The following is a 26,499-nucleotide window of genomic DNA, read 5'->3' as shown; positions in this document are numbered from 1 at the left end:
CTTGTATTGTTACAAGGCTCTCTGATAGTTCTCAGAGGCTGGAAGTCATGGGAGGTAAAAAGGAGCGACCTGCTCTGGCTTAGAATTTGCTCAGTGTCCTTGATAGCTTTTCTGTTGGCTATGATGAGACACTATGACCAAAGCAGCTGGGGGAGGAAAGGTTTTTTCTGCTTACACTTCTGTAGCACTGTTCATCACTGAAGGAAGTCAGGGTAGGAAGTCAAGCAGGGTAGGAACCTCGAGGCAGGAGCTGATGCAGAGGCCATACAGAGGTGCTGCTTACCTGCTTGCTCCCGAGGACTGCTTTCTTCTTTTCTTCTTTTCTTTTCTCTCTCTTTCTTCTTTCTTTCTTTCCTTCTTTCTTTCTTTCTTTCTTTCTTTCTTTCTTTCTTTCTTTCCTCCTTTTTTTTTCCCCCTGAGACAGGGCTTCTCAGTGTAGCTTTGGAGCCTGTCCCGGAACTCAACTCTGTAGACCAGGCTGGCCTCAAACTCACAGAGATCCACCTGCCTCTGCCTCTCAAGTGCTTGGATTAAAGGTGTATACCACTACCGCCTGGCTCAGCCTGCTTTCTTATAGAACCCAGGACCACCAGCCCAGAGTTGCCCCCCTACCCACCCATAAGGGACTGGGCCTAATCTCAGTAGTATCACCAATTAATAAAATGACCCACAGGCTTGCCTACAGCTGCATTTTATGAAGGCATTTTCTCAGTTGAGGACCCCTGCTCTCCATGTGGCTCTAGCTTATGACAAGTTGACAGAAAACTAGCCAGCACACTCAAATCCTACTGCTGAGTACAGGGTTAAGGCACTGTCCCATCATTCTGGGTAGAGCACGAGAGGGCTCAGGTTGGGGTAATAATGGTAGGAATTAGTTGGATTTCAACTATATTGTTTAAAATTATATTAAAGGGCTGGAGAGATGGCTCAGAGGTTAGGAGCACTGGCTGCTCTTCAAGAGGTCCTGAGTTCAATTCCCAGCGACCACATGGTGGCTCACAACCATCTGTGCTGAAATCTCATGCCCTCCTCTGGCATGCGGGCATACATCGAGGGAGAATGTTGTATACATAATAAATAAATCTTTTTTTTAAAAAAAAAGAATAGTAAGTGCTGTTAGCTGCCATGCCATCTTTCCAGCTCCATATAAATAAGTTAAAAAATAAAAATAAAAAAAGATAAAATTATATTAAAAAGAATTTCCTAGTCCTTTGATTTTCGGATGCAGAGAGAAGAGTCAGAGATTGAGGTTTTGACTTGAGCAATTCGGAAAGTGAAGTGGCCATTGGCTGAGACAGGAAGACAGTGGGAGGAACACATTGTTGGAGCTTAGGGTTCAGTGTGGGTGTAAGTTCTATGATGCGTAGGAGATGTCCAGGTAGAGATAAGGCGTCACTAAGCAGGTAGGATGAATCCAGATGATGGGCTGGGAGTAGTAACATAGATGTGTGTACAGGTTGAGTTGAAAGTCTTGGGGTAGGGACAGTCACCCAAAGGACTCACTTAGCAAGAAACGTGGAGAGGCCCAGTGGCTAACTCCAGACTAGTACCACATGAGAAGCTAAGGAGCGGGAGTACGTTTACCCTCCTGATTGATAACATTGTAAGAATAGCAGCTTCAGCCCAGGCATAAAGGGAGTAAGTGCAGGTGAGTCTTGTAAGAGTGTCATCATGGAGGAGGAGGCAGCAAGAGTTAGAGAAGCAGAGGGAAAGACAAAAAGAACAGTTTGTTTGTATGCAGATAGGAAAAGGTAAGAACCAAGGCTTCTGTCTCATTGGTGGAAAATGGGACCTCTTGACAGCACCTACTTGGCTGACTTAGGTTCAAGTGCCCCATGCAGAACAAGCACTGACTCTAGAGCTGGGTCATGACCCCTTTGGGGGTCAAAGGGTCCTTTCACAGGGGTTGCCTAAGACCATCTTTATATTGGAGATTTACATTACAATTCATAACAGTAGCAAAATTACAGTTATAAAGTAGCAATGAAAATAATTTTATGGTTGGGGGTCACCACAGCCTGAGGAACTGTATTAAAGGCATTAGGAAGGTTGAGAGCCACTGCTCTAGAACATTCAACCTTATTGGTGCAGCTCTAAGCCCTAAGGGAATTTTGGATCAAGGGGATTCGTATTGGAAAGGAAGAAGTTAAGCTTTCGTTATTTGCAGATGATATGATAGTATACATAAGTGACCCCAAAAACTCTACCAAAGAACTCCTACAGCTGATAAACACCTTTAGTAATGTGGCAGGATACAAGATCAACTCTCTGACATTTTTTCCTGGAGCCAGCTCACTGTCCAGCCTCAGGAGTATGCCCAGGCAGCAGCAGTTACCTGTAGCTAAGCATGTCCATACTTCCCTCCCTGCTGTTTATCCTGGGCTGTAGGTGAGTCTAGGGACTGTGGATCCCAGAATATCCCAGTAGGTGGCAAACGTCGTGAGTGGGCACTGCCCTTTTCTGGACAGGCAGGCAAGATGAGAGCTGTGGGCAGCTGCTGGAGATGGCTTATCCACCCTCTTGCCTGACTTGCTTTCTTAGCTTTTCTTTATTCACATGCAGAAACTGAGACCCAGAGAAAGAAGACTTCCATCTGTCACACCATGAACTCTGACCCAGTGTTGCCCTTAGGACTGCAGGTTCCCAGAGTATAGCTGTGCTCAGCCTACAGGTTAAAAGGATACTCTTTTTTTCCTCAGTATATCAGCCAAGGACTTGAAGAACATGCTGTCACAGGTCAACTACCGGGTCCCCAACATGCGCTTCCTACGAGAACGGCTGACGGTAATGGACACTTGGGGCTATCTACTGGTAGGGCAGGGGAAGCCAGCAGCTCCTCAGAAGGGGCCTGACTGGCAGTTCTGCTCTGTACCATGCAGGACCTAGAACAGCGCAGCGGGGACATCACCTACGGGCAGTTTGCTCAGCTGTACCGCAGCCTCATGTACAGCGCCCAGAAGACGGTGCATGAGCCTCTTGCCCTTCCCTGCCCTTGCCCTAATTCCTCCCTCTACCTCCTAGTCCTGCTGCCCTGCTTTGGGGATTTTGGGTGCCATGCCATTCATTACTCCAGCATCCCCCTTCCCTGAACATCTGCTTCCCTAGCCTTTTCTAAGAGCCCCTTTCTTGCATGGTCTCCCAGGGCTTTCTCCCTGACCAGATTCTGTTTCCTGCAGATGGACCTCCCCTTCTTGGAAACCAGCACTTTGAGGTTTGGTTTGGAACAGCCAGTTGGGGTTCTTCTCTGGGTGGTTCCGAATCCAGGTGGGAAGCATTTGGGGTGGGGGTGAGGCATGGTAAACCATCGGGTGTCTCCATTACCTGGGAGTTGCAAGGGGCCCCTTGTGGACTGATATGTCAGCCAGTTGCCAGGCACTTCTGTTCTTTCCCTGCAGGACTGGAGAGCGGCCAGAGCTCTGCCGGGTGTCCCTTTCTGAGTTCCAGCAGTTCCTCCTTGAGTACCAGGGGGTATGGCTGGGCCAGGGATTGAGGCTGAAGGGTGGGTTCATCATTGGAGGCTTCTTCCATGACTCTCTCTACCCAGCAGGAGCTGTGGGCTGTCGACCGGCTCCAGGTGCAGGAATTCATGCTCAGCTTCCTTCGAGACCCCTTGCGAGAGATTGAGGAGCCATACTTCTTCTTGGATGAGGTGAGTTTCACATTTCCCACCATTCTTTTAGAGAAACAGGTGGGGTGACCAGAACCCTCCTGTGCCCTAGAAGCTGTTGCTGCAACCCTACTGCCCGTTTTGCCAGCATAGATGAGAATGCATGCACTCTTGTGCACCCACTTCCATCCCAAGTGGCAGCCAGGACATACTCTTTTTTCCTCCACATCCATTCCTGTAGTTTGTCACCTTTCTGTTCTCCAAAGAGAACAGTGTGTGGAACTCCCAGCTGGATGCTGTGTGCTCAGACACCATGAACAACCCTCTCTCTCACTACTGGATCTCTTCCTCACATAACACGTGAGTATACCTCTCTCTGTTCATCCAGCCTCTTCTAGGGAGGAAGGTGCACCAGACCATACATGTCTCTTCTTTCTTATCCAGATACCTGACTGGGGACCAGTTCTCTAGTGAATCCTCCCTAGAAGCCTATGCTCGCTGCCTGAGGATGGGCTGTCGCTGCATTGAGTGTGCGTTGGGGCTAGGGGTTGGAGAGGGAAGGTAGAAGGCCTGCCTGTTTGACCATGATGGTGTTCCCTAGTGGACTGCTGGGACGGCCCAGATGGGATGCCAGTCATTTACCATGGGCATACTCTTACCACCAAGATCAAGTTCTCAGATGTCCTGAACACCATCAAGGAGCATGCTTTCGTAGCCTCAGAGTAAGTAGGTGTGGAGGACGTGAGCAACCTTCAGAAGACCCTCTCACTGCTGGAACACCTCACATGGCTTGCCCCCACTCCTGTCTCTACTATTCTTGCTCAAGCCAGTTTCCTAAGTTCTTGCCTCTGTTCCCTGCATCTCTGGCTAGCATTCAAGTTCGTCTCATCCTCAAAAACATTTCTGTAACTGGTCTCAGGTCAGCTCCTTTCCCTTAATTGCCCAGAAAAGAATGTGTTATGAGTTGTTCTCAGTTGCTAGCAACCACCAAGCCTGCAGTCCCCAATCTCTCAAAGCACAGAAAGGCTCCTCATGCCACACTTGGAGGCTGTTTCTCATCTTCCCTGACCTACCTGGTGTGGAATGTCTTCTGACAGGGCAGCCTCATAATTAGACCTAGTGCTCCCTTCTGCAGCACTTGCCACTTGGTTCCCACTGCCTCCTTGCTGCTTCCTGATGTGCCCCTCCATGCAGTTGCCCCTCTTCCGAGGGGTCCCATGTGTAAAGAGCTCCAGGCCCTTGGCTCCTTTCATCCACTCTGGGAGGAACTATTTGGACTGACGTCTGGTCGGCTTGACGGTAGCGTCAGTGTCACTGTACATAGCCCTTGTCCTTCAGATACCCGGTCATCCTGTCCATCGAGGACCACTGCAGCATTGCCCAGCAGAGAAACATGGCTCAGCACTTCAAAAAGGTGCTTGGCGACATCCTCCTTACCAAACCTGTGGACATTGCTGCTGATGGACTTCCTTCGCCCAACCAGCTCAAAAGGAAGATCCTTATTAAGGTGTGGTAAAATTGGTAGGCGAAGCCCTGAAGTAAGAGATGGGACTAGGTGTAGAATGGTTTTCTGTGACCTGGTCTGCTTCCACAGCACAAGAAGCTGGCTGAGGGCAGTGCCTATGAAGAGGTGCCTACTTCTGTGATGTACTCTGAGAATGACATCAGTAACTCCATCAAGAATGGTATCCTCTACTTGGAGGACCCCGTGAATCATGTGAGGTCTAGCTGAGCCTGGACATGGTGGGGCCATGTGTTGAACTCTGGCTCAAAGGTCTTTTATTAATCTGTCCCAGGAATGGTATCCCCACTACTTTGTTCTGACTAGCAGCAAGATCTACTACTCTGAGGAGACCAGCAATGACCAGGGCAATGAGGATGAAGAGGAGCCTAAGGAGGTAGAATTGTTCAGAGGTGTGGGTTCAGTCTGATGAGAACTGGGTAGTCATTGGGTATCTCTGCTCTTGTCCTTCTGTCTAGGCCAGCAGCAGCACAGAGCTACACTCCAGTGAGAAGTGGTTCCACGGGAAGCTTGGGGCTGGGCGCGATGGGCGGCATATTGCCGAGCGCCTGCTCACTGAGTACTGCATCGAGACTGGGGCTCCTGACGGTTCCTTCTTAGTGCGAGAAAGTGAGACCTTCGTGGGGGACTACACGCTGTCTTTCTGGTAACCCACATCTAGCACCGTTCCTGTGTTTGGTCCATGTGTGTAATAGACAGAGCACCATAGATAACTGGTTAACATTTCAGCCTCGGGTCTAGGTTTTCCTTGGAACATAATTCTTTCCTACGCAGGCATTGTGTACTTAAATATGTGTGTTTGATCTCTATGTCCTATAGGGCTGCCCATTATCCAAGGTTCTTTGGAGAATGGCCTCCGTTTTTGAAACTTAATGTCTTGCCTAGTTATGTAATACTTGGAGCTCTAACTTGTTTTTCATGCCTTTCTCATCCTGTCTTTCCTCAGGCGAAATGGGAAAGTCCAGCACTGCCGCATCCACTCCCGGCAGGATGCGGGGACTCCCAAGTTCTTCTTGACAGATAACCTTGTCTTTGACTCTCTCTATGACCTCATTACACACTATCAGCAAGTACCACTGCGCTGCAATGAGTTTGAGATGCGCCTTTCAGAGCCTGTCCCACAGACAAATGCCCATGAGAGCAAAGAGTAAGAAAAGGGACAGGGAGGTGAGTGGGGACTGGGTCGTTCTAGTCAGGGCCTGACTCTGCTGGTTTTCAGGTGGTACCACGCTAGCCTGACCAGAGCTCAGGCTGAACATATGCTGATGCGCGTGCCCCGTGATGGGGCTTTCCTGGTGCGGAAACGCAATGAACCCAACTCATATGCCATCTCTTTCAGGTGAGGTCTGCTGGATGGGTGTGGGTTCTTGCTGGGGTCGGGGCTGTCTGTCATGCTGACTGTCCTGTCACTGTGAAGGGCTGAGGGAAAGATCAAGCACTGCCGAGTACAGCAGGAAGGCCAAACTGTGATGCTGGGGAACTCCGAGTTTGACAGCCTGGTTGACCTCATCAGTTACTATGAGAAGCACCCCCTGTACCGCAAAATGAAGCTGCGCTACCCCATCAATGAGGAAGCACTGGAGAAGATTGGGACAGCTGTGAGGAGTCCACGGGGCGGGAGGGGGGGGGAATGGGACGGACGGACGAGGGGGGCATAACAGTGTAGTTAGAGGACACCTATGATTTAACAGACTCTGTATGTGCTGAAAATGAGTCCTGGGTGTTTTGGAGTTCACATGGAGGCTCTGGGAGTAACTGGGAGCCATGATGTAGCTAGAGTGAGTGGAACCTGAGCTGTGCCTGGGCATTAGACAAGAAGATTCTCTTGAGCCAAGGGGTCGGTACCAAGGTCTGGGAGCTTACATGGACTTGGTCTGGGTGTGCTGGGCAGAGGGCAGGCTAGGTACAATTGTATAGATGCCTCAGACCTGCAGGAGACTCTGGAGGGAAGACCCAGGTTTTCCAAGAAAGAGAGTTTGCTGGACCTCTTCCTGACCTTGGGCTCAGCCATTGAACAACTCACAGAGAATGTGGTGCTGGTGGCAGCTCAGCAGCAGGCAACTCAGGAGTAGTTGGCATTTGAGCCTTCAGGGGCCAAGGTGATGGATCTGGGGTAAAGAATACAGAAAGGAAGGTGAGGCCAAGTCCCTACAGCCACCCCTTGGAGTCAGGGGGTTCCAGTGGGCCAAGTGCCAGTAAACTGGGTAGACAACCCAGAAGAGGGCATGCTGTGCTTCAGAATCCAGGCAAGTGGGAGCTAACAGCTGCTTTTATCTCTGGGGCATTAACAGATCACAATATGTCCTGTTTCCAGGAACCCGATTATGGGGCATTGTATGAGGGCCGCAACCCTGGCTTCTATGTGGAGGCAAACCCTATGCCAACTTTCAAGGTAAATATCTGTCCTTGACACAGGAAGCCAGGAGGAAGGAGGGGTCCCCTTCTGCTTGGGGCTTATATTTCTGTACTCTGGGCCTTCTGTGGTTTGGAGAAGTAAGTAGTGGTTGTGGTTTTCTGAGACTACGAGGTTGTATGAGATGTGTGGCTGACAAATGACCATAGCTCTTCCACGGCTGAACCACTCTCTAGTCCCTGGGTTCTGGGCTAACACTGACTGGCCTTTTGTCACTTTTCCCGCAGAGTGACCTCTGTCTTTCATGGTAGTAGAACGGGGCTAGACGGCACACTGGCCAGTCTTTCCCTTCATCAAGAAGATCTGTTAGACGATCTTCTTGGTTTGCCCTTTTCTTTAATGTGGCAGATTGCCTTGTCTCTTATTCTCTCTCTTCAAAATCCAAAGTGTTATCAGAGATGAGTGAGGGTCCTGACTCTGTAGGGAGGTACACAGGACTACACTTACTCTCCTATTGCACCCCCCGCCCCCCGCCCCCACACTCCTAGGAGCAGGCCCATGGCAGAACTCCAAAGGCTCCACCTCGGTGGCCAGGAGGTTACCTGGAGAAAGCCCTCTGTCTTCCTGTCCCGCTTGTTCTGGAACTTCCCCTCAGGCCACATTGAGAACTGGGTCTCGGAATACTTCCTCACAGTGATAGATACCTCCCACTAGCATAAGCCCGGGCACGTGTGTGTACACTGCTACACTGGGTTAAGTGGTGGAGAGCACCCGTCTGCTGTATCCACACAATCCTGTTGTCTCACCTCTACAGTGTGCAGTGAAAGCGCTCTTTGATTACAAGGCCCAGAGAGAGGATGAGCTGACATTTACCAAGAGTGCCATCATACAGAATGTGGAAAAGCAAGATGGTGGCTGGTAAGCCAGGCCCTCCAGGCTGGAGAGCCTGTGGCATGGTGGGATGGGAGTCCAGGGCTGACACTGAGTACTGTGACAGAATGCTTTGGGAGTATCTGTCTCATGTTCAGTAGCCTTATCTGACCTATCTGTGGGAACCCCCAAGAAGATTCTGTGGGAGTTTGGGGTGGTTGCTGGAGTCCGTACCCTATGGCTCCCACAGGTGGCGAGGGGACTATGGTGGGAAGAAGCAGCTGTGGTTCCCTTCAAACTATGTGGAAGAGATGATCAACCCAGCAATTCTGGAGCCAGAGAGGGAGGTATGTCTGGAACCACAGTGTCTGTCACAGGTTTTCCTGTCCCCAGGATCTCTTTCATGTGTCCATCACACCCAGACCTTCCTGTCACATGTGAGCCAGTCACACATCCCGTGTGGCCACAATCCTAGTCTCCATTGTACCTATGTCACACTTGGCTGGTCATGAGCATATCCAAAAGACATTCGTTCCCACACAAAAATTCCCTCACTTGTGCATGCAGTAGCCATGCTGACTAGCCTGTGGCTTTGCTTCCTACAGCACCTGGATGAGAACAGCCCACTGGGGGACTTGCTGCGGGGGGTCTTAGATGTGCCAGCCTGTCAGATTGGTGAGCTCCCATTTTTACCTCTTGATTCCTCTGGTGTTGGGGTGTCCTTGCAGTTCCCCCTGCTCCTGAGGAGGAAGCCAGTGGCTGAGTCCCTAGAGACTACTCTTACATTCTGGAAACCCCGGGCTCCTTTGTCATCCCCAGCTTTTACCCTGCATGCTTACCCTGTGCCAGATACAGTAGAATCTGAAGTTGGCAGAGCTTCTGAGTACAAGCTGACATCAGTCTTAATGGTTTAGGCCATAGGGTTGTGACAGAGGCTTGAAGACGGGGTAGAGCAGGGGTTAAAAGGCCTGGCCCCAAGCAAGAGCTACGAGTCACAGCTGCATTGGAGCCTCGGTTCCACCACAGCTACAGTCACCTCTGTCAATTGTATCTCTATACCAGTTGTGCCTGCTTATAAAGTGTGGCCAGGAAGAAATGGAATGAATTCCTTTGAGCCAGTGTCTAAGGCAGTGTCTCAACTGTGGTCATGACCCCTTCGGGAGGTGCATACCAGATATTCACATTTCAATTCATAACAGTAGCAAAAGTAGTTTTGACTAACAATGCCAATATTTTTTATGGTTGGGGTCACCAGAGCATGAGGAACTGTAGTAGAGGGTGGCAGCATTAGGAAGGTTGAGAACTACTGCCCTAAGATATGGAATGAAGGATAAAGAGAACATTCCTAGCCCTGTATCATTTACCCTCAACAGCCATTCGTCCTGAAGGCAAGAACAACCGGCTCTTCGTCTTCTCCATCAGCATGCCATCGTTGGCTCACTGGTCCCTAGACGTTGCAGCTGACTCGCAGGAGGAGCTGCAAGACTGGGTGAAAAAGATCCGGGAAGTGGCCCAGACTGCAGATGCCAGGGTGAGAACTGCCACAGCTTGGAAGGTAGTGCTGGGGCCTGGGAGGGCGGAGTGTGGGCCTGTCAGGGAGCGAAGGCCTCCACCAGCTCCTCTGGAAGAGACAGCATACTGCTGGTTGCTGATGTGGCCTGGCCTTAGATAAGGGACCCAGAAGAATAGACTCAAGACAGAAGTATGATGTACATAGGAAGCATTGAATAGGAGATACTCTGGATCACCTGAATGAGTCTTCATAAGCTCCTGGGCTGGCAGCAGGAATAGAATCAGGCTAGAAGAGATGAATTGGTGAAGATAGGAAGAGGGCTGAGGTAAATGTCTGTGACAGAGAATGTGCCTGGAACAGCAGGCAGAGAAGTTGCAGTTCCCCATGGTTGTGGCCCGTAGTGTGCTGAGGGCTGCATAGGTGCAGTAACAATCTGTAGGTATCCATCGGCTTTAGCAGCAGCAGGTATTCCTAGTGACACTATTGAGGTGTGCAAGTGTCATGACTAGGTTAGCAGTGGGTGGCAGGGAGTCTGGAGTGGCTAACCATGGAAAGCTGGGAGTTAGAGTTTGTGGATAGTGAGCAGTCTACATTTACTTGGAAAGACCAGCTTTCTAGAGGAAGCCTGGCCTCTGCCATTGAGCCTGGTAAAGCACCTGCAGATGTACAGGAACTTCTGCTTTGAGGCTGTTCCTCTAGGGCATTTGGTGAGCACATCTGTGCCTGATTTAGAGAACAGATACCTTGAGCCAAGCAGGGAAAGGCTGAGATGCGGAGGATTTTATCAGTGTGTCCTGGAGGGCAAGGCACTGAAAGAACCAGTGGTTGAAGTGCTAGATCCTGGGTCTAGGCTAGGCAGAGAAGGTAGAGCATAGACAGAGGAGCCACTGATTGAGGAAGGTGGACACAGCAGAGTCAGGGCGTCTCAGCAGGCTGCTGCTGAGCTAGGTCTGGGAGGAGGAAGATGGTGTTGCTGTGGAGGAACTGAGGTGGTAAAGATCATCTTAGGCACAGACATTGCCAAGTGGGCTTAAGGCCTAAGTACTTCAGGGAATCAGAAAGCAGTGTTTTTGCTGAAAGATGAAACTGGGTAAAGAATGATCAGAGAAAGCATTACTGGGAAGGCCTTGCCCACCTTGAGCTTCCTGTGAGGTCATCTGGAACATAAGTTATGGTGAGGCTTCTATCCCAAGAGGTTTGGGGAACAAGTGTGTCCTTGGAGACAAAGGAAAAGAACAATTTTGGGCTGAAACTGGGAACCAGTAGTTTTGTTTACACTCTGATATTTGAAAGATACAAGGGGAGGGGAGGGCTGCCCCAGAACACCTAAAGTGTGGGTGTACACAAGGCTGGCAGGAGCTTTCTTCTCCCAGGCAGAGCTCTAGCCTGGGCCTTATATGTCTTACCAGCTCACTGAGGGGAAGATGATGGAAAGGAGGAAGAAGATTGCCTTGGAGCTTTCTGAGCTTGTGGTCTACTGCCGGCCTGTTCCCTTTGATGAAGAGAGTAAGGCGGGGTTAGGTGTGGTGTGCATGTGTACAAGGGGCTAGTGGTATGCGAGCGGTATCTAATACCCTCTCGTGCCCACACTGCCCAAGGAGCCTGCTCTGTACACGTTCTCACTGTTTGGCTTAGAGATTGGCACAGAACGTGCTTGTTACCGGGACATGTCCTCCTTTCCGGAAACCAAGGCTGAGAAGTATGTGAACAAGGCCAAAGGCAAGAAGTTCCTTCAGTATAATCGGCTGCAACTCTCTCGAATCTACCCCAAGGGACAGAGGCTGGACTCCTCCAATTACGATCCTTTGCCCATGTGGATCTGTGGCAGCCAGCTTGTAGCACTCAATTTTCAGACTCCAGGTGAGAGGGGCCTCAGTGGGTGGGGAGAGACACTTAGGGCAGGTTCACTGGAACACACTATAATCCCACTCTTCCAGACAAGCCTATGCAGATGAACCAGGCCCTCTTCATGGCCGGTGGGCATTGCGGCTATGTGCTGCAGCCAAGCACGATGAGAGACGAAGCCTTTGACCCCTTTGACAAGAGCAGCCTACGAGGCCTAGAACCCTGTGTCATCTGCATTGAGGTGGGTGTATTCATCTGGTTACTTCAGGGTAGGGAAAGGTTTATGAGGGATATTGATACTAAACTTGCCAAGAAGTTGGGGACCAGATGGTTCCGTCTAAGTGGGGAAGGGCACCAGAGCCAGAGGTAAGCAGCATTCTCTGCCTTGAGTTGGGGAAGGGAACTATTAGACTGTTCTTGAGCTTGAAGCAGAACTATCTTATAGGTCCTCTGTGAGGGTTGGGATCCCATAAGTAGTCGGGCTGACCATGGCCAGTTTTTGTACAAAAGAGTCAGGCTGTCCAGTTAAGGCTAACTATGAAAAGTCACTCACTACCTGGCTGGAAGAATCTAGTCAGAGTAGCAAAAATCAGGATGGAGGAGGCATGTGATGAGCTAGGCTCCTGTCTGCAGGAGCAAGCAAAACCTGGTTTTTCTAGATCATGACCAGCTGCCTATCTGCCTTTCTTGGTCCCTAGAATAGAGCTCCCTAGTGCATGTCTAATAAAAAGCCATAACAAGGGTCAAGTCAACCCTTGTTGTGGGAATCAGCAGGGTGGCCTAAACAGTGGAAAGAATAAGGACAGCGTGTGACCAGATAGACCCACCTGGGAGTACAGAGCCATAGATATCGATGGCCATGACTGCTACTTTCCAGCCTTTTTCTCCTAAAGGAGTTTAGAAGAGTCCCACATTGGACCAGACATGGAGTCCCACATTGGACCAGACATGGATTTAACATGAAATGGACTGCAAAATGCATACAACACTTGGCTTAAAGCTCAGATTTTTACACCCAACAGCTTGCTCTGGATTGGAACAGTGAGGGGCCTAATAGGCAGCACTGTCAGAGCCCAGCAGGGGGCATACTGCCTCCATGGCACATATGCTCCCCGTGCTTCTGCTATGAGGATGTTGGGAGCAGGAAGACAGTCATTACCCCATCTTTACTGCCTGCCTTACAGGTGCTAGGGGCCAGGCATCTGCCGAAGAATGGCCGAGGTATTGTATGTCCTTTTGTGGAAATTGAGGTGGCTGGAGCAGAATACGACAGCATCAAGCAAAAGACAGAGTTTGTAGGTCAGTCAGCCTTCCTCCATTACCAGTCATTCTCCTGGTATGACATAGACCTCTCTCTACCAGTCAGCTAGCCTCTTGATGTGGCCTGAGCTTTTGCCCTTGCTTCCACAGTGGACAATGGACTGAACCCTGTGTGGCCGGCTAAGCCCTTCCACTTCCAGATCAGTAACCCTGAGTTTGCCTTTCTACGCTTTGTGGTATATGAGGAAGACATGTTTAGTGACCAGAACTTCTTGGCTCAGGCTACTTTCCCAGTAAAAGGCCTGAAGACAGGTAAGGGATCTTCCGTGACATGCTGTTCTTGGTCTTACTGTCAGGGTGGAACTGATCCACTTGCCTGACACGGTTGGGCTGAGAGCCAAGTGTTTCTCCTAGGATACAGAGCAGTGCCTTTGAAGAACAACTACAGTGAAGACCTGGAGTTGGCCTCCCTGCTCATCAAGATCGAAGTTTTCCCTGCTAAGGTAACTACAGCAGAGTGAGCAGAGAAAACCCACCCCACCCCCAGGTGCATAAGAGACCTCAACTTCTGTGCACTTCCCCTTGCTGAGCAGGAGAATGGTGACCTCAGTCCCTTCAGTGGTACATCACTACGGGAACGAGTCTCAGATGCCTCCAGCCAGCTGTTCCATGTCCGAGCCCGGGAAGGCTCCTTTGAAGCCCGATACCAGCAGCCATTTGAAGACTTCCGCATCTCCCAGGAGCATCTTGCAGACCATTTTGACAGTCGGGAACGAAGGTGAGGGAGGTGAAGGGGAAGTTGGCCAGTGTGGGAACTTGGAGGAAGGGTGCTGGAGCCAGAAAGAACAGCACTATGTGTTAGGTCAATCCTTTGGCAGCTTTCTCCTGTGTGGAAAAGTGATCAATAACTGTATGTCTTTGGGTTGTCCTGTCGGGCTACAAGGCCAGTAAGGATGCTTCACTTCTGTTCAGGGCCCCAAGAAGGACTCGGGTCAATGGAGACAACCGCCTCTAGTCGTGCCCCCACCTTGTTGGAGAGCAGCTGGTGCTGCCCATCTTGTGGAATGCCATGAACTAGGTTCTCTGGGAGCGGCCCACTGTAAAGCCTTCCTGGTCTCGCAGCTTGGAGCCTGGATTCCAGCGGTGAAGGCTAGACAAAACTAAGCCATTAATGAAATGTATTGTTTTGGGCCTCCAAGCCCTGCTCTGGGTGAAGGCAAAAAACTGTACTGTGTCTAGCATTAAGCACACATATCTGGCCTTGAATTTGGAGGTGGGTCCTTCCATCTTGGGCCAGGATCAGGGCTGAAGCCCCTTGGAGAGAGAAGTTGCCACAATTGGTGGCAGAGGAGGCTTCAAGGAGCTGCTGACATTCCTGAGAGTGGAGGAGGAAGAAGAGCCTTGCTGGGCTAGGGAAACAAAGTTTACATTGTCCTGTAGCTTTAAACCCACAGCTGGTCAGGGTGAAAGAGTAGATGCCCTGCAGTTTGGCCCTGGATGGAGCCAGGACAGAAGAATGCAGGGCCTGAGGAGAAGTCTGCCCTGCCTGAGGAGGAAGACACAGCACAAGGGCACACTGCCCATGGCTGGGGATGCCACCCAGCCTGAAAGATACAGGGGATCATGATAAAAAAAAAAATAGCAGTATTATTTTTTCCTCTTCTTGGTGGTATTGTAACTAAGTTATTCAGTCCTGCCCCTCACCCTGGAAGGGGAGCCCCAGCATAGAGCCTTTGGAAACAGCTGTTCTATGGGGTGCAGGAAGAGAGAGAAGAGCAACACCTACCCTGGTGAGCTTTTTTGTTTTATGGCAAGGAAGACTCAGTATGCTTTCCCTTAGTAATGAAATGAAGAATAGGGAGGTGGAGTAAGGCAGTAGGTACCGAATGAAGCTGCTGCTAGGCATCTGGTAAAAAGATGCAGAGGAGATGGGAAGGCTGGGAAGGCAGCCTCACCTCTGAAAACAGAGGCTGGGGTCCAGGCCCGTGGGCATAAAGGTGCCTCAGCATAGCCAGCATTCAGCACACGCAAACCCACTGCCCACATTTGGGCTCAGGGTTGGCCATTTGCTAGTTCTGCTGCCCTCTTAAGATCTGACTGCCAAATAAATCATCCTCATGTCCTTTTTAACTTGTTTGTTTCTTGGGGGCTCAGGAAAGCATGGTGAGTGATTGAGAATAGAAGCAATTATGGTATGGCATTCCTGGAGACTGCTGAAACAGGAAGCTCTTCCATGGGTCTCTGAAATGTGAGGTCACCTCTGCCACTTCATCTTCTAATGATACAGCTGAAGTTCACCCCACTTAGGAGCAAGTTCAATCTCTATTGCACAGAAACCTGTTTTTAAAAAGTAATGTTTGGATATATGCTGACAGTTGCTACTCTACTTGCCTGTCTACCTGCCAGCCTCTGTGCTTACAACATGCTGCTCAAAATGCCTGACTATTCCCAGGGCTCTCTTACAGCGTTTTCCTGGAGCGGGACAAAAAACTATGGCCCAGTGAGCAGTGTACACCCTTTGCTGAACTAGCTGCTCGGGTCACACAGCACTAAGCACCTGAGTGCTGGCTGGTCTGTAGTGGTCATCTAAAGCAGTAGTCTGAACCTGTGGGTTATGACCCCTTTGGGGTTTACATATCATACATTACGTAACAGTAACAAAATTAGTTAAGTAATAGCAAAGTAATTATTTTATGGTTAGGGATCCCACATGAGGTACTGTAAAGTTTTCCTATACTAGCGTATAAGGGAAGAATCCTCCCCCACAAAAACAGTGGGTGGGATATATCAGGAGCTTTGAGTTCACACTTGAGTCTGTCTGTGGCCCAGGAGAACATAGGAGCTATGTCTGCTTGTCCTCAGTGTTGATGTGTGGTAGTCTTTGCTTGCTGCTAGGCACTTTAATTCTCAGCAGATACCTCTATTTCCTGGACAAGTCTTCCGGGAGAGGCTCAGCTCTGCCTTCCTTGAGCAGCTTCAGACTGTGGTTCACTGTTTTGGCGCATTATCGCATTTCCTTTCCAGCTCTGTTTTGATCCTTCCCTCAGTGGAGCAGATTTAAGGATCAGTTTCATCTCTTCAATTCTTCAGGTGAACCTGACTACTGTTGACCAACACAGAAGACCCAGCAAAGGGGAAAAATGTTAGTGAGAGAGAAATGACATGGGCCTTAATGTCTTGGCACCTCGTGGCTATCTTGCCTGATGCATGTAGTGTGTCCCTACATGTGACAGCTTGTGTGACACTGCCTTCCATCCAGTGGGTTGTGACCTGTAGAGTCTCGGCTATGTGGTGCTTAATCACACCCTTGGGTGCATCTGAGAAATACCGATACTGGGGCCTTGTATGGATATTCACAGACTCCTTGGGGCATGAAAATGAGTGCTCAGGTTAAAAACCACTGGCTTTGGCAGAAGAAAGCAAAAGAGTGGGATTGGAAAGGAAGTCAGTGGTACTAGGAACACAAGCCAAGAGAAGTGTCGTCGTTTTTGGCTAGCAGGCCAGGGACAAGTAAAGAGCGGTCACTAGTGAACACTTAACAAGAAAGCACTGAAATGTCAGGGACATTCTGCCTCCTGCCACAGACCGAAAACATGGGTTAGAATGCAGAAACAAGTCTGCAGCCTTTACTAAGAAAATTCATATACAGGTACCTGTGGCCCTTAGCCAAAAGAGCTGGGGCTCACTTCTGGTCAGACTCACCCTGAACTTCAGCTGAGGACGGAAACTGGACAACCACTTCTCGTTCAACTTGTCCATTATCAGATCTATTGAAAAGTGGGGAATGAGCGTGAGGTTACTTTACCAAACTAACTTAGTGACCAAAACAAGCCCAGCCTGCCTTATATTTTAATGAAATGGATCTGGCCCTTAGAGGCTTCTCCAGAGGATATATGCCAGCCTGTTCTTACTAGGAATCGTGTAGCTTCCAGGTGGCTGCCATCGCCATCTCCACCCAGTATGTTCTGGATCTGCCCACCAAGACCTCAGGAGACAGCTCCATGGTTTCACACTACCTGGTCCTTTACATCCAACACAAAGTAGCTCCTTGAGGACCCAAACTGGCCTTGGGAAGGAGCAGGTCCTGATGCTGTTTAACTGCTACCCCTTGTTCTTTCCCAGGTGGGCTTCTTTTAGGAGCCCTTTTTCCTTATGTGATAGATAGGCCAATATGGTCATCCCAACAAAATTTCAGTTGCTTTGAGTCTTGGAGGTGTGGGTTTGACCCTGGTCCTCTAGAAGCCTCCTAGGTCTTCCTGTCTAGTGACATGCCTTCCTTAGCAAATGGCATGTTCTGCTGACAAACAACTCTTCTCACCAGAAAAAGGAACACAAGAAAACTTGCCCGTGCCCTATGGCTCTAAGATCAGACTTGGTTGACTCAGCAGGGTTTTAATCTCCATAGTTGTTTCACATGGGGCCACCACAGTGAGCTCAGCAAGGCAGGAGACAAGTGAATGGAATGTCTTCCCAGGGCACTAAAGGAAGCCCCAAAATCTACTTGCAAAAACAAGTAAATCAATAGAAGGGTTTTGACCTTTTTATTAATCCCCCACCACCACACACACATACACAGTCAGCAGATAAGAAATGTCTGTACATTTTTATTTAGGAACAGTCAAAAGATTGGAAGTACCACTGAGGCCCATTTCAAACTACATAAGCAGTTTTGTCCCTCATCCCATCCCTTATCCAAATTTGCAGATACAAAATCTAGGAAATGTGCAATTTGCATCTTAGAAATAGCAGCATCCCCATGGGGGACCTTACGTGGAGGTCAGCCCCGCACCTCCCACCACACAGCCCACACCAAAGGCCAAGGCCGTCTTTCTATTCAGATGTTTCTTGGGGTAAAGATTCCCACATTCCAGCAAGGTGTGGCCCATGCCTGCCTGTAACTCATTACTTGGGAGGCAGAGGCAGGAAGAGTGTCATCTGGTCTACAAATTGAATTTCAGACCAGCCAGGGCCACACAGAAAATTCCCATTCCACAAAGGCCTATGTGACAGACAAGCTATTTCTCAATTTCCTCTCATTGCTGGTCACAGTAGCAGGTGACTCTCATTTAGCACCAGGGTAATCACTTCAGCTGTTTCTGGGAGACAGGAAGCACACCAAAGGCAGACTGTTCAAGTCATCCCCCAGTCACAGTTCTCAGCAGTGTGGCCCCCAATGACAAAGCCATCCACACTGAGATCAGAACATAAAGCAGGTGCTGGAGGACCAAGAACCAGTATATTGTCAGCAAGGAGTCTGCACGTCCTTGGCAGCCTCCCCAACTTCCCCAAGGGCTGTGTTAGGACAACTCAAAGAACAATAGTCAGCAGGGGCCAGAGAAAGGTTGGCCAGTTTTCTCTGTTTAATAACATTATGACACAGTCTGACCTTCCTGGCAAAACTGAACAAAGCAGGCTACTCAGAAGCATGGGCCAGAGATCACTGCCCTAGTGACCACTGCTGCCCTCAGCCCACCCAATTTCACAAGGAGCAACTGGAACCCTGCTGGCTCTCACTGCAGCCAACCTCCTCACATGGGGCCCTGACCCTGAGCTAACAAAGCTACATGAACAAGACTAAGCTGTGTGGGCAGGAGCTAGGGACAAGATCTCTAAGCACAAACTGCGGGTTAACAGGGACCACTTTATAATAGACTTTCACTGGATGAACAATGTCTCTTTGGGGACTTGCTTGGGAAGGATCAAGCACTGGCGACCCTTTCTATATTCAGTGTCTGAGCAGGCTTTATCATAGACATTTTACCTTCAACTCCACTTGTATAGAGTAATTCTAAATCACCCACCTTCCATAGAAGGGAATACGTGTCAAAAGACATTGGCCAAGAAAAGCTATTAACACACAGGTGCCCATCTATGTGCAAAGTACACCACTCTCTTGACAGAAGAGGCACTGATAGCAGGTCAATGTGCAGGTCCCTGATGGGTGTCCTGACTTGCCATCCGCCCACCCTTATAAACAGCAGGAAGACATCATGCAGCCTGCCAAATAGCTGTTTTCTCCCTGCTCTGCCTGGTTCCTGCCAGAGTAAGAGCAAGGTCTAGCTCAAGGAGGGCAGAGACAACAGAGCAATAACCACACTGAATCCATTCGGCCCTGCAGATCCTAACAAGAGACCGAAAACCAAAGGAAGCAGGTACTTACTTCTGTCCCTCGGCAACCGGGGTTTGATTAGTCTCATTTCCACCCTTGCTCCAGGCTTCAGAGGGCTTGAGGAGAGATGTTCCTACTAGACCTGAGCTAAAAAAAAAAAAGCCTATATTTTTCAAGTCTAGAGGACCATGTCCATAGGATTGCTGGCTACTGTTGACAAGCATTCAGACACCAAAGCCAGTTCTCAGTCCTAAGACCATAGACCCAGTGAGCTTCATGACCAAGTGCAGGCTCTGGGCTCTGAGTGCACGTAGGTTTGTCACTCCACACAGCCACCCTTAAGTGGCCAGGCACTAGGAACACAGACTGCAGCAAAAATGGATTCTGAGAACTCAGTTCCATTTGTATTTCTTTTGATAACCCAGGTAGCGATCCAAACAGCGAGCAGTCTGATCAGGTCTGTCACACACTCAGTCAGTGCCAAACCCGGCTGTTCCACTGAAGGCCCACAGCCTCATGAGCCCTGGAGTATACTGTGCAGTCATTTGCTCCACTGAACCAAGGCAGAACAAACTGCAGTGTGGCGAATTCAGGTTGAAGTCTAGGGAAGGGCTATGCTGAGAGAAAACCTGTGGGCTCCAGTGCTAGAACACAAGGAAATCACCCACTAAAGGTCTGGGCAGGATAGTGGTGAGCAGTGTGCTCTTGAGAAAAAGAACAGGGAGCTAAGTTAGGGATGCTGAAGAGGGGATTCTAGTCTGGAGTAAGGAAAACCAGGCACCCTGCTAAACCTTGGCCAGGATGAGCTAACCAAAGGCCTTCGTGTATCTAGAAGACTTTCAGACAGATGAGCCTTGCGAATGAATGTGATACAAATTCTCTGGGAAACAGCCAGTAAAGGTGGGGGCTTTAGGAAAAACACATTCTAAGTTTTGTTTTAGGATTTTCTTCTTAGCTCATTTCTGAACTGACTGAGCTGCTCCAATCTGAGGATTTTGGTCCATACAGAGACTAGGAAGATGAAAGGCAATGGCTCAAGACAGGGATAACTTAACAGTCACCTGGGGGACAATGCAAGAGACTCTAACCGGAAAGGCTGCCTCCCATGCTCCACACAAGGCAGCTGTGTAACAGGTGTCCTAGGGGACAGGAGGAAGGGGCACAGGTGTGGCACAGCTACTGACAGAGTAAGTAAACCCTCTGAGAGCTATCTGGGCCTGGGGAGTGCTAAGCTTCGGGGTAGGAGACATTCAAGGTCAGATGGGGACAGACTGGAGGACACAGGCAGGTGTCTACTGGGTCTCACTCAATTATTCTGCTTCCAGAGGGAGGGATGCCTCAGGCTAAGGTATTCTGTTCACCTGAAAGCTGCTGCCACTCAGCCAAGAGAAAAGTAGAAGAGCAGTCACTAGTGACCTCAAAGTGCTGGCAAGCCATCCAGGGAAAGGACTTCCCACACTGACACACCCAATTCCCAAAAGAAAAATCTCTATGATCAAAAAACATTTTGATCAAATAATATGCAAAACCTATATAGTTCAGATTTCTGATAGAATGGGATCTGGTTTAAAACTGAACTTGCAACCCCGTGTAAGTAGAAAAAAAAACATAATGCAGACAACAGAGAACACTTAGCATTTACTGCCTCTGTAAGTCCAAGTGAGTGGTGAGTGCAAAGGATGTGGCAAGACTCATCTGCCAGTGCAAGCTTTGTCAGGAGAAGCACACTGCATCCCACCTCTGCAGCCCACAGCTAGCCTTCTACTGACAACACAGAGAACTTGACCCTCTGACTGTACGAGGCCACTGTGATCTGTCACATAGCAGCCACAGACCTGGTAGCCGTCAACTTACACCCCTACTTCTCTGCCAGTGCACTCCTGCTTGGCGCCCAGAGCTCTTCTCTGAAGCACCTGCTCCATGACCACCTCCCTCATCATTACCTACCAGCCTAAGGTCCAAGCCACAACTTCCCTCCCCCATCCCAAAGCAAAGGAAGAAACAAGGTCCATTTCATCTGTTGGGTTTCTTACCTGGGCAGTCTTGCCATCACCAGCTCTGAGAAAGGAGTGCTGGGCCAGTGTTACTGCAACTTCCCATCCAGAAGACTGCCTGGTGCCCGAGCCCAGGCTGCTATCTGTGTCCACCAAGTAATTTAGTGTTTCTGCTCCTTGTCAATTGTTCAGACCTTTTCATAGACTCTACCATTCAGCTAGTGCAGCAGGGCTGTATAGGTGAAGCCAGCAGGCATCTGGGCTCAGGTGAGACACAGGTGCTTTCTTAGACAAGATGGCTTCCTCGGCTGCTCCAGCTGCCCAGTGTATTGTCATCTCTTCACATACAGGCTACTTTCCCCTCGGGCATCCACATGAAGCTCATGTGTATATGAGATGTGTTTGTGTAAGTATCAAATAAGTATGTGTACTGTATATGTGGATTTGCCGATCTGCACGTAAACAAACACTGAAGGAAAACTTTCAGATGTCTGTTCTCTGAAGGAAAACAGTCACTCACCATTCTTTCCAATTCCTCGAGGTTTGGGGCCAAATAATTTCTCTCCCCAAACAGAAAGGATACAAAAAATAGACTGCAAAACTTGCCAAGTAGTCAAAAAAAAAAAAAAAAAAAAACCCAATCTGAGACAAATGTGAAATCATCCCTATGGGGACAGGAAAGGCAAGAGAAACATCTTATAATGGTTCCAGGGCTTTGGGTTCCAGAGAAAGCCCTCTTTCCTAGAAGGCTGAAGGCTGCCATGCTCATCCTCGGACTAAGTAAAGCCTATAGCTCCCTGTGAGGGGAGCCAAGACAACACCTAGAAGTTAACCGCTGTTTCTTGGTCAAAATTCTTGCTCTGCCTGTGGCTCTACTGGTGGAGTTTCCAAGAGGTAAGTGGGGTCATGGATAACACATCCTGCTTGTCATCTTTGTCTCTCCCCTGCCCTGCTTTATCCACTGCTCTCGGAGAAGCCAGCCTTGGAGACACTGGGGCTTTAATATTTAGTACAGCTCCATAAGCAAGTTTTCCATTGTTTCAAAGGCACCTTTTCTTGTGATTTTAATCTAAAGGACACAAGGCTTAGGCAAAAGTAAGTTCTTGTTTCCCAGGTTGGGAATATAAATTTCAAACTTTAAAAACACCTCACAGGAACCTATCCAGTGATGTCCAGCACCTCTGGATTACGAAACCAGTAGTTGGTCAGGCCCTTGGTGTGTGGCAGGTCTTTGTTTTCAAGACCACTCCAGCTCTGGTCATTTAAAAACTCCCACACCCTTCAGCCTCACTCTTCCTACCAGCCACAGTGTACTTCCTTCTGACCCGCAGGAGGCATTGAGAGCACTATGATGGCCAAAGCCATAGCAACCGGCTCTACCATGCCCACTTTCCTTTCTCTCTAAAGGAGTCGGAATTGAAGGGCTGAAGGGAGCATATAGGCCAGTACATTAGGCTTTACAAAATTGGCTTCTTTAGCTGATCTGATAATGGAGAAGTTGGTCCATGATTCAAGCTCCATGAAAAATCAGAATTACAGTTAACTAACAAGAGTGATAAGCATCCAGTAGTAATCTCATAGCTGGGCTGTGTTCAGAATTGAGGATAACAGCAGGCTCTGTCAACCAGAACACAGGCAAGCCTTGCACAAAATCTGGCTTGCCTCCACTCAATGTTGCGGGTCTCTTCAACAGTTCTGTTCCCTTGAGAAGGCAAGAAGGACTGGGCCTCAAGCAGTTCTGAGCACACACGTAACTCCTGCTGCTGCAGAAGATGTAGGCCCCTATAGTCTCAACTTCCCAGAGAACAGACATGGCATTGTCAGAGCTGTACTGCTTTGCTAACCCGAGTTCCTATGGGTTGAGAGTGTCTGTAGTTGGATGCTTTATTAAATGTATATAGGCAGCTGTATATGCTAAAAACTTGATTCTGGGTCTAGGTCTATGTAATCTGAACTCTTTGTCCCCGGGAAGCAAAGGAGCGGTCCTGCACAGTGGAAGGATGGGCTCATGAGAACCCCTTGCTACTTGCTTAGAAATATCAGGCAGAGGGTGGTTAGGGCAGTGGCAGGTTCCAGGCTCAGTGAGGCCTCCAGAGTCTCTCTTGGGTGCCTGGCAGCTGTCCATCAAAATGATGCATGGCAGGTTTGGCCCTTCCACATGGTAGACAGCATCCCAGACTGGTCGGTCCTTCACAGTAATCAGATCAAATTCAGTCTGTTTCTGAGGAGAAAACATATACCTGTCACTCTATGGCAGCTACAACTTGTACAGTTTCCAGGGATGCCCAGTCTGTCCTCACTGTCCTGGATGGTATCACTGGTCTTAGGGATTGCTTAGTTCCATAAGTAATGTCATGTCCTCTCTTTCACCAGTCAGAGGACAGGGTGCTGGCTGAATCTGACAAGGCCTTTCAACTTCCTGGCCTCCCATCCCATCCCATCACCACAACCACAGACCCCTGATGCCTGCTACCCCTGTGTTCTGTTAATCCTGCATCCTGGCCCCTAGGAGCCCTAAGCTCTGGCATCTTGGTAGCTCATATCTTCATTTATAAAGGTAAGGGCAGCTGATCACAAGAATCTTATCCCTTATGTACAGTTCGGGCCTTTCCACTGAGGCTGGTGGGGGAAGCATAAGAAGCCGGGTAAGATAACAGAAGCCTTGGAGGCAGTGCTGCTACAAGAGTATGGCTGCCCTTATCATGTCTGCTCTGTTCTGCCATGCCTGTTATTTCCACCCTCTCACCCCATCTCCAGCTTTAAAAAAAAAAATCTTGGTACAATATACCTAACACTAAATTTCTCATTACAGCCATATGGCTCAGTAGTATTATGTACATTTCAGTTATGAACCCTCACCATTTTCAGAAAGTTTTCAGCACCATAAATAGAAGTTATGTATCCACTATATAATAACTACCAATTCTTCTGAGAAGTAACCTGCATTCTATCTTCAATTTTCATAAATTTGGCTATTATAAAGACTGCATATAATATAATTATACAATATTTGTCTTTTGTGAATGGCTTATTTCACTTGATGTAAAGTTCCATCCATGTGCAATGTATCAACATCTTTTTTTTTTCTTTTGGACACATTCAATGCTACAACATCTTTTATAATTGAATAATATTCCATGGTATGTATATAGCACATTTGTTTATCCATTCCTATGGCAGTGGACACAGGATGTTTCCTTCCTTTAGAAACTGTGAATGCTGCTGCTGCTTTGAACATCGTGCGCAATGTCATCAGGCCCTTTTCAGTGCTAGGAGTGAGACTTCTGGGTTGGATGAGAAGTCTCGGTTCAGCTTCTTGAGACTTGCTAAAGATTTCCAAGGTTTAATCACTTTTCATTCACACCCCACATCCTCACCAATGCCTGTGACTTTCTGTTTGTGTACATGTTAGCAATAGTGGATTTAAGTGTGAGCTGGAATCTCACTGTAAGTTTCATATGCGTTTCCCTAGTCATCATTTTAAAAAATTGTCTTTTAAAAATTATGTTTATGTCTATGAGTATTTTGCCTACATCTAAGTCTGCGTACTACCTGTGGTGCTTGGTCCCCATGGGGGCCAGAAGAGAACATTGGCTCTCCTGAGACTGGAATTAAAAATGGTTGTGAGCTCCCATGTGAGCACTGGAAACTGAACCCAGTTCTCTGCAAGAGTAGCCAGTGCTCTTAATCACTGAGCCATCTCTCCAGCACAAAATGCTGGCCATCTTCTGGAGTTTGTAACTCTCTCCTTAGGAGAAATGTCTATTTAACTAAATTTACCCATTTTTAATGGTTTGTTGCTGAACTGTACTTCTATGTATTAATATTCTTTATTAGATGCATGATCTTCAGGTATCCTCACTCATCTGCCAGTTGTCTTTTCACTCTCTAGCTCAGTGGTCCTTAACCTTCACAATGCTGTGACCCTTTAATACAGTTCATGGTGTTATGACTCCCAACCATAAAATTATTTTGTTGCTACCTCATAATTGTAATTTTGTTACTGTTATAAATCATAGTGTAAATATCTGATATGCAGGCTATCTGACATGAGACTTTCAAAGGGGTCAGAACAGACAGATTGAGAAATGCTGCTCGAGAGAATGCCATTTAATGTACTTTTAAAAGCTATTGATTGATTGATTGATTGATTGATTGAGACAGGGCATCATCGTATAGACCAGGGCTTGCTTCAAACTTTCAGTTCTCCTACTTCAGCCTCCAGAATGGTGATATTACAGGAATGTGCCACCACACCTTTAAAAGGATTTTAAAATCTTAAAAAAAACAAACAACTTTGTTTTGCTGTTTTGAGATAGGGTCTTGCTATATGTATCCCAGGCTGGCCTGGAATTCATAATCTTGTCTCTGCTTCCTAAATACTGATTTAGAGGTATGAGCCATCATGCATGCCCAGCTCAACATCTTCAAATGTTGATGTAGTCCAATTTATTTTTTGTTGCCAGTGCTTTTGCTGTCATAATTAAGAAACCTCTGCCTGCTGGGCAGTGGTAGCACACACTTTTAAGCCCAGCACTAGAGAGGCAGAGGTAGGCAGATCTCTGTGAATTTGAAGCCAGCCTGGTTTACAAAGCAAGTTCCAGGACAGCCAGAGCTGTTACACAGAGAAACTCTGTCTCAAAAGAAAGGGAAAGGAAGAGAAAGAGGGAGGGAAGAAGAGAGGGAGGGAGGAGGGAGGAGGAGGAAGAAGAAGAAGGAAGGAAGGAGAAGAAGAAGAAGAAAGAAGAAGAAACCTCTGCCTAATCCGAGGTCTGGAAGGTTTTCATCTGTATTTTTTTAAGTGTTTTATCACTTTTGCTTGGAAGATCCATTGATCCATTTATATCTATTATTTCTATAATATTTTCCTTTTCCCTAAGCTAACCAGGACCTGACTATATAGCTTAGCTTAGCCTCAAATTTGCAGTAGGCCTCCTGCCTCCACCTCCCAAGTGCTAGGATTACAGGCATAAACTGAAAGAAAAAAACCATATGATCATTTCATTAGATGCTGAAAAAGCATTCGACAAAATTCAACACCTCTTTATGATAAAGGTCTTGGAGAGATTAGGGATACAAGGGTCATACCTAAATATAATAAAAGCTATTTACAGCAAGCCGACAGCTAACATTAAATTAAACGGAGAAAAACTCAAAGCCATCCCACTAAATTCAGGAACATGACAAGGATGTCCACTCTCTCCATACCTCTTCAATATAGTGCTTGAAGTTCTAGCAATAGCAATAAGACAACATAAGGGGATCAAAGGGATTCGAATTGGAAAGGAAGAAGTTAAGCTTTCGCTATTTGCAGATGATATGATAGTATACATAAGCGACCCCAAAAACTCTACCAAAGAACTCCTACAGCTGATAAACACCTTTAGTAATGTGGCAGGATACAAGATCAACTCCAAAAAATCAGT

General features: G+C 48.2%; 2 protein-coding genes across 9 annotated transcripts in view; one reads left to right on the top strand and one right to left on the bottom strand.

Moving 5' to 3' along the window:
• Nucleotides 1-15,096, top strand: part of Plcg1 (phospholipase C gamma 1) — a 32,407-nt gene extending 17,311 nt beyond the window's left edge. Inside the window, exons 6-33 of one of the 2 annotated variants that reach the window (XM_050151071.1) lie at nucleotides 2,700-2,784; nucleotides 2,880-2,963; nucleotides 3,177-3,211; nucleotides 3,396-3,468; nucleotides 3,548-3,649; nucleotides 3,849-3,967; nucleotides 4,052-4,137; nucleotides 4,209-4,329; nucleotides 4,946-5,114; nucleotides 5,202-5,324; nucleotides 5,404-5,505; nucleotides 5,588-5,775; nucleotides 6,076-6,276; nucleotides 6,349-6,468; nucleotides 6,547-6,727; nucleotides 7,444-7,521; nucleotides 8,297-8,400; nucleotides 8,603-8,699; nucleotides 8,958-9,027; nucleotides 9,726-9,883; nucleotides 11,275-11,371; nucleotides 11,501-11,725; nucleotides 11,803-11,951; nucleotides 12,895-13,009; nucleotides 13,121-13,282; nucleotides 13,385-13,473; nucleotides 13,564-13,748; nucleotides 13,943-15,096. In XM_050151071.1, coding sequence (XP_050007028.1) covers nucleotides 2,700-2,784; nucleotides 2,880-2,963; nucleotides 3,177-3,211; nucleotides 3,396-3,468; nucleotides 3,548-3,649; nucleotides 3,849-3,967; nucleotides 4,052-4,137; nucleotides 4,209-4,329; nucleotides 4,946-5,114; nucleotides 5,202-5,324; nucleotides 5,404-5,505; nucleotides 5,588-5,775; nucleotides 6,076-6,276; nucleotides 6,349-6,468; nucleotides 6,547-6,727; nucleotides 7,444-7,521; nucleotides 8,297-8,400; nucleotides 8,603-8,699; nucleotides 8,958-9,027; nucleotides 9,726-9,883; nucleotides 11,275-11,371; nucleotides 11,501-11,725; nucleotides 11,803-11,951; nucleotides 12,895-13,009; nucleotides 13,121-13,282; nucleotides 13,385-13,473; nucleotides 13,564-13,748; nucleotides 13,943-13,985 — 3,361 coding nt within the window. In that variant the 3' untranslated portion in view covers nucleotides 13,986-15,096. Of the gene's footprint in view, nucleotides 1-2,699; nucleotides 2,785-2,879; nucleotides 2,964-3,176; nucleotides 3,212-3,395; nucleotides 3,469-3,544; nucleotides 3,650-3,848; nucleotides 3,968-4,051; nucleotides 4,138-4,208; nucleotides 4,330-4,945; nucleotides 5,115-5,201; nucleotides 5,325-5,403; nucleotides 5,506-5,587; nucleotides 5,776-6,075; nucleotides 6,277-6,348; nucleotides 6,469-6,546; nucleotides 6,728-7,443; nucleotides 7,522-8,296; nucleotides 8,401-8,602; nucleotides 8,700-8,957; nucleotides 9,028-9,725; nucleotides 9,884-11,274; nucleotides 11,372-11,500; nucleotides 11,726-11,802; nucleotides 11,952-12,894; nucleotides 13,010-13,120; nucleotides 13,283-13,384; nucleotides 13,474-13,563; nucleotides 13,749-13,942 lie in introns of both variants that reach the window. The other variant, XM_050151070.1, reaches the window with a different exon arrangement.
• The window catches only part of Zhx3 (zinc fingers and homeoboxes 3), a 117,396-nt gene continuing 105,112 nt past the window's right edge, over nucleotides 14,216-26,499 (bottom strand). For 3 of the 7 annotated variants that reach the window (XM_050151073.1, XM_050151072.1, XM_050151074.1), the window contains exon 4: nucleotides 17,488-23,294. In XM_050151073.1, the coding sequence (XP_050007030.1) occupies nucleotides 23,284-23,294 (11 nt within the window). In that variant the 3' untranslated portion in view covers nucleotides 17,488-23,283. Of the gene's footprint in view, nucleotides 16,074-16,672; nucleotides 16,738-17,487; nucleotides 23,295-26,499 lie in introns of those variants that run through there. The other 4 variants (XR_007593393.1, XR_007593390.1, XR_007593391.1 and 1 more) reach the window with 4 other exon arrangements.

The sequence above is a fragment of the Alexandromys fortis genome, unplaced genomic scaffold (assembly GCF_014885135.2).
Source record: "Alexandromys fortis isolate MF-2015 unplaced genomic scaffold, M_Fortis_MF-2015_v1.1 scaffold_27, whole genome shotgun sequence".
NCBI lineage: Eukaryota > Metazoa > Chordata > Mammalia > Rodentia > Cricetidae > Alexandromys > Alexandromys fortis.
The sequence above is the reverse complement of the archived record's forward strand: the minus strand, read 5'-3'. Positions and strand labels throughout refer to the sequence as shown.